The sequence below is a fragment of the Macadamia integrifolia genome, chromosome 5, assembly GCF_013358625.1.
Source record: "Macadamia integrifolia cultivar HAES 741 chromosome 5, SCU_Mint_v3, whole genome shotgun sequence".
In the NCBI taxonomy this organism is placed as follows: Eukaryota; Viridiplantae; Streptophyta; class Magnoliopsida; order Proteales; family Proteaceae; genus Macadamia; species Macadamia integrifolia.
In genome coordinates, this window is record NC_056561.1 from 5,908,957 (window position 1) to 5,916,144 (window position 7,188).

Sequence of the window (7,188 nt, forward strand, 5' to 3'; positions counted from 1 at the left end):
CCCCCCCCCCCAATTTCATAGCGCCTTGGGAACAAAAGTTTGATTGAGATTGGAGAGGAGAGGTGGAAGAAAAGGCCAGGGATGGATTTCCCCGAAAAATCTATGTTTGTGATCTTGTATATTTCGCTTCTCCAACATCTTACTGAGTTTCCCCCTCATCTTTTTACTGAAATCCGCTCCACGGTGGTAAAGTCTCATCTTGTGTATTGGCTGAAGTGACAATAGTCACATTGAACCCTCAAATATGTTCGAAGATCTCAAAATAATCTTCCAGTTCCAAAATTATTGGCTAGTACTCAGAAAAAACAACATCATAGTGGGATCGGTTTTGGATCGGGCGTTTCTTTGAACTCTTGCAAATCTTGTAGCTCGTCTAGGTGTCTGATTTTTGTGCTTGAAATATCGACAGAACCTTATTTCTGAATACCATCCAATGATACGGCGTTGAGCCAACCATAAAGAGGGTCTTTTAAGTTCGTTTTTGGCGTAAAATCTTAAGTACATATGTGTTTTATGGTATATGGATCCAGCTCCTCTCCATAGAGCCTAGGGACCAAAGAGTGATTTTAGGACTGAGAGGACCCAGGCAAAGTAGTTGCAACCTCTGGTACCAGCCAAGGGAATGGAATCTCAGGGATAGAGATCGAAAAATTCATCCAATGTGGGTATTTTCAATTTTTCCCCTGGGATTCCATTCCCTTGGCTGCCATTGGGTTGCAGCTAGTAGCTGCAACCCAGGCAGCAGCGAAAAATTTTCCCCCTAGGTCACCTTAGCCCTAGGATCACTCTCTGGTCCTGGGCTCTATGGAGAGGAATCATGTCCTATGTTAAATATATATATATATCCATATTTTTACTTAGGCCCCGTTTATTTAGAAGGATTTTGATGGGGTGGATTGTTGGGGTGCTAAAACTATGGTATTTTGAGTTATTTGGTTATAAGGGGTAGGAAAATGAGCAGACAATCATAATTTTATTGTTGGTCCATGTGGCTTAGTGTTTCTCCCACCCCAGACCCTCACAAAGTTCCACCAAAATCGGTAAGACTTTGGTGGAACTTTGCGGAATTTTCGAGGAAAAGACATAACCGTAATATTATCCCTCTCTTGCTTCCCTCCGTCTCTCTCTGAGATTTCCATCACCATTTCCCAAACGGAAGCAAATTTGAATTTGAACGCTAATCAGCAGCATCGACATTCTCAACAGAGCTGTTGGAGAGCCAAAAGAGAACTATTGTAGAGCAATTGCCAAGAGGAACTTGGAGTGCCATATGGCCGAACAACTTGCCCTTCCTAGGAAACTCCAACGCAAGCACCTCTACTTCAACTTCCCGCCATGGTTTGAAGTATCGGTACATATCATACCGTATTGGCCGATACGTATATGTATCGGCCCTTACCGATACGATACACATCAATACAATATATGAAATTTTAAAATCCTTTCGTATCGATATGTATCCTACGATACAATACCGATGTGTACCGATGCGCACCAATACGCATCGATTCATACCGATACGTATCGATACTCTATGAAAAATATAAAATCAAGGTGAAATGTACGTTTCGGTATGTATTAATACGTATTGGCACGTATCGATATATATATCAATAAATACATACCGATAAGGTACAATACAGTGCGCTACGGTCATATAATGGCCAAGATGGGTCATTTTGCAGATACACGATTTTTTGAGGGGTTTTTATTCCAAAGTTGCTACCAACCATATTTTCCTCTAACTAAAGTGGAAATCAAGGTTGAGAACAAGGATTTTACATTTATGGGACAACTACAAACCTTGAATTCTTAGTGCGATACCCTCAATTTATTGTTTGTACATAATACATGTTATCAATAGCTTTTTTTAACAAAATTTTTATGCAAAAATATATAAAAAAAAAGTGTTTCCTATCCATTTATATGTGTATCCTTAGCATATCTTCGATACGATACCCTTCGATATGTATCTTAATTTTGGCCGACCGATACAGTGACCTATACTGATACTTTAATCCTTGCTTCCTGTAGTGCTTTTGGTGGCTCTTGAGATCAGCCACCAAAAAGGAGTTCTCCTTGTTGCAGCAATTGCATGAGAATAGCTTCAAAAAATGGAAAAGAAGTAGAGAGAAAGAGAATCCATGGATGCCTTGGCATTGTTTTTCTGGTTATTTCTATGTATAGAGTTGGGATTTCCAAAAAAATCCTAGGTTTTAGAAAATCCGAGATGGGATTTACGAAAACTAAGTGCGATTACATATAACCGATCTTGGATTTAAAAAACTAGAGTTGGGATTTTCGATCCCATCTCTCCACTCCAACCCCTCTCCTCCTCGTCAGCATCGTCCCACTTAGCTTATTCTTTGAAGAGTGAACTTTCAAGAAAGAGGAATCTTCCAGTGAACCCATCTCCTCCTCTGTCAATAAAAGCGGAGCCTCTGTTACCACCTTTGGCTCTTCGATGGTTGGGAAAACCTTAGGGGCTCTTCAATGGGTCTCATCTCCAATGTTGATCTGTCTGCTTCTTCCATCTCCTATCCAAACAAACGAATTGGGATGGGACGCTACAATAACCCTCCCTCACTTTTCCATTATGGTTGCTCACCCCATTAACACATGGGACCCACGTGTCAGATACTCCCATCCCAAACTCCCCTCTAAACAAACAGGGCCTTATAGATCCAGTGACCATATTAAATATGTATTAAAAACGTATCGTATCATTACCATATTATTCTGAACTTTTAAAAAATATTAGAGAAATTTACATCCACCTCCCCTTGCATTTGCCTTTATTATGTCTTCCCCCCTCGAGTTTCGTTTATTACATTTAAACCCATGAAACCTAACACCGTTAGAGTCTAAAAGGTAAAGATCACCCATTTTGGTTCAAGAAGAAAAAGCCAATGGGTGCTACTGCTCTTGCTGTTTTTTAGTGGCTCTGCAATTCAAATGCAATGTGATTATCCAAAATGTAACTGAGATTTGGAGACAACAATATGCATGATATCATCTGTCTTGAAAGTCTCGCCTGGAAAGAAATAATGGCCATTGGCCAAGTTAAAGTCCCATTGCATGGTCCAGTGTTTCCTCGTATTCAGCTTAGTTCAACAGAGATTTTGTTGCACTGTTTGGTAGTACTCTAGGGTCTACAAAAGCCAGTTGCACCCTGCTACTTTCTGGGTTTCTCCATGCTTACCTATCTTGGAGAAGACGAAAAATGGTAGACAAGGGAGAGATTTAGGAGCTTAGTTGGCTGAATTAGGAGGTAGTCAAACCTTTTTTCTCAGAAGAGAAGAAATAGGGAATTCAAGTCATCTGTATCATTCCATCTTGAGCCTATTTAAACGGTCAAAACAGCCTCTCGAGAAAAAAGGTTTGACTACCTCCTAATTCAGCCAAACGGTCAAAACAGCCTCTCGATATTCTTGGGATAAGGTTATTAGTTCTCCCCCCCCCCGACCTCGCACATGTGGGAACCTCGTGCAAGAGGCACGCCCTTTTTTTTACAACTGATTACAAATTCTACTACCCTTGAATTACATAACAACTTGTTAACTACAGCCACCTATGTCACTTATTGTTGATGTCAAGATTTAATCTTCTGCCTTGATATTTATCTGCCATAATCAGAAACCTGATCATGGAGGCTCTTGGTAATTCTGAAGATATTTAGAGTATCTAAATGTTTATATAACTTAATTCAAAATTAAGCAGGCAATTCTTGGTGACTAATGCTTTAGAGCACCATCTGAAGGATTGGTTATAGCATTTGATTTGTTGGTGTTTAAAAGGGATGGCTTATAGGTGAGGTACTCGAACAGCATACATATCTTATCTTCCCTATGCCTCTGCGTAGAAAGCCACCTGTTTTTAATGGACAGTTAGATTGATATCAGTCCAGCAAGTGACATTCTTTGAAACAACTGATAACTGTATAATGTTGAAAGAAAAAAAAGCATGTAGTGTTGCATGGAAGACTATCAACCCCCACTGGATACATTATTTACGGTTGATTGATTGGCGTTTATCAGAGCAATTCATGTCCTCACTATCCTGATTATGTTAATTATGTCAAATGAAATAATGTGAAAACCCAAAACAGAGGATTGAAAGTTGGGACTTGGACATCTTCGAGCTAAGCCGTGGGTGACCATTGTGTAGTGACTTGTGAGATACTTGATGAAGTAGAGATTATGTGTGAAGCAGTACTACCGCAGGTAATTGTAAGTAAGAGAGTCCAGGCAATATGTATAAGACTTTGACAAAATAATTATATTAATGGAAATATAATTATTAGTAGAAGATCACTTACTTGTTCAACATCTCATTTAATAGAGTTGAGTCATATATATATACCCTCCTTAAGGTATTTGAAGGCCCCGTATATTTGTATGCAATCGGGCTGACTGTACATTCTCACCTCTAAGATAAAACAACTCTCCAACGGTATACCCATTGGATATAGGTGTCTCTTTGTATGGGATGAGGAACCCCACACACACATGACAAGGGAGAGTGTCCCTCTAAAGGGTTTGCACCTTTAACAAACATTCTCATATATATGTCCAAGTTTTCTTTCATCTCTAACCAACGTGGGACTAAACTTTGTGAGAAGTTTTAGCTCATTACAACTCCACAAGTGCTAAAACAAAATAGAAAAAACAATCTTGGGAGGGAAAGCTGAAATTTCAAAAGGACCATTTGAAAAGACAAATTTAACCATAGTTTGAAACTTAAATTCCAACAGTAACAGGATGTGCTTCATAAGTGGCTGTTGAGGTATTTGACAATTGGATTGTTGATGACCTTGTAAGCTTTCTCTGTGGGATGGTAACTGTCCCAGAATATGTACTTGGAGGTGTCTGAACATGTAAATGGGTTTCCATCGCACAGCATATTTGCTGCTTCTATTTCTCCAGTGCCACAGCATCCTTTAGTTGCCACTTCAAATCCTGTGGAAAACAGTAATTATCAGCTCATCCGGCCGGCATCCATTAATCCGAAATAATTGAGGCCATGCCATTAGTGGTGATTACCATATGTGTAAGGATTTTGGATGAGATCAAGCACAGGTTTGTAGATATCGATGTAGAGTAATGTCGATTGTGGGAGCTTATTATTTAGCAAATTTAGTTGGGAGGACAGCTTAGAGTTGAAGTGCATGGCTACTTTGTTGTAATTTTCTACACATAATCTATCTTTTCCCCCTCCTAATGTTCTCTGGGATGGCACACATCCAATTGGTGGGAGGCTAATAACAGCAATCTTTCGTGCTCCTACTCTGTACAGTTCCTGCCAGAAGAAGAAGAAGCTGATGGTGAGAAGAGATCTCTCAGTACTTACAGTGTAGCAGTTCTTAAATAATTACTACTCTGTTACTCTGTTACCTGAATGAAAGTAGAAGCAAATTGGAGCATAAGATCAGTGTAAGAGGATATGTTGTAGTGCAGTTTCCTAAGAGGAGTAGGGAAGTAAGTAGTTGAAATGTCATTGGTCCCTGTACACACCACATATAGGCTTTCTGATACAATTCTCCTGCTTTTCTCCTCACCAATCCCACTCTTCACCTTCTCTACATAATCTTCAAACATCTTGAACTGCGCCTTTAATGGCATAGCCGTCTGGTCATCATTTCATAAATAGAAGAAAGAAACAGAATCAGAATACATATATATATATATATATGTAGAGGAATGCATATGCCTAAAGGAGATCAAAATGACTGTTTTAACTTTGTACCGCTACATTCGATGTGAGAGGATCATAACCTCCACCACCTGAGGCAAAGTTTACGCCAGTGAGGAGGTCTTGCAGGTTGAGAGTTGGGTCTAAATATGGCGGCAACAGCTCCTTAATCCCCAATCCTTCAGCTGGAAATTAGTACTTAAAAAGCTTAATTAGATCACTAGATGCATTACCTTGGTGTTCATATTACTTACATTCTGAGGTGGAAGAAGTAGAGAGAGAATACCTATGAGGTCAGAGGGGACCTTTCCATTGCTGAACCTACCAGTTGGGATTCCTCCCATGAAATCTCTGCCATAAGGAGGAAAATTGCACTTAGCCACTGAGGGTATATAGTTGTTGTTGCCAGTATCCACGATCGAATCTCCGAACACTAGTATTGCTGGTACTGTGGAATTGGAAGGTGCTGCAATGCCTTTTTGAATTATTTGAGAGATGAGGGAAGCAAGCAGAGATAGAAGAAGAGCCAGGTTTAGAGAGGGTTGCTGCATTTCCATCCTTAGTGAAATGTGAAGATTGCAGGGATTGGCAGGAGGCATATATAGATGATGGCCATGGCCATGAACCATGGGTGGGTGAGTCTGGTGAGGTACTGATGTATCAAATGGTAACTAGTAACTACCCAGAACTGAATTTAAAGTTTCCATGTGGAAGATTTATAGTAGTTGTTTTCTGAGTACAGGATTGCAAGAGGGATGTTTCAAAAAAATGGCAAAAAGAGTTGGTGAGCTTGAGAAATTGAAGATTCTAATACTCCTTTTGAAGTGGTTTCTGTTCACAAACACAAACAGGCAATTAAGGTCCAAGATGAGCTATGCCTATGCCCATGTGATGCTCCTTTTGTATAAATAGCTATTGGTGGTGGTTGCATGGTAACTTATAACCAAGTCATAATTTGGTTGTCCTTGGATGCTTTTATACACGTGATTCAATATCGGTCTCAGTTGATACCAATCAGGATCGATCTGTATTGATTGGATGGATATACTCTTGGTTTGTATCGATATGAGATCATAAAATGGGTGGTGATCCTGGCCAATATCTCTATGATCTGACCAATTCAGCCGATCTGATACCAATATATTGTGAACCATCTCACGGATGAATCTACTTCACTTTATGTCAATTCATTGCCTGTGTACTTTGTTAGGGCCATTTAACTAATAGAACTGTGGTTAAATGGAGAATGGAATCAAATTTTTTGGTCTTGAATTGATTTTGAAAATTTTCGATTCTAAATTGGTTTCAGATTAAATTGTATAGACTTTAATCAACCATATACATTTTAATCGAGCATATAAAGCGAATATGAGCCGAACATACATCATACTAAACCATAAAATGCAAAAACACGAGTTCTAAGATTTCAATTTTCACTTTGTCCCTTCCACCTGTCTTTTTATCTTTTGGTATTTATGGAACTTCCCCCACCCCACA

At 39.4% G+C, this 7,188-nt stretch overlaps 1 protein-coding gene across 1 annotated transcript; it reads right to left on the bottom strand.

Annotated features, from left to right (window-relative positions):
* Positions 1-4,537: 4,537 nt before the first annotated feature.
* On the bottom strand, positions 4,538-7,172 carry LOC122078747 (GDSL esterase/lipase At3g14820-like). Its single transcript, XM_042644862.1, has 5 exons — positions 5,978-7,172; positions 5,746-5,876; positions 5,394-5,627; positions 5,043-5,298; positions 4,538-4,958 (listed from the first exon to the last, which is right to left on the bottom strand). The coding sequence occupies exons 1-5, from the start codon at positions 6,318-6,320 to the stop codon at positions 4,768-4,770; spliced, it is 1,155 nt and encodes a 384-aa protein (XP_042500796.1). The 5' UTR covers positions 6,321-7,172; the 3' UTR covers positions 4,538-4,767.
* Between the last annotated feature and the right edge of the window lie 16 nt (positions 7,173-7,188).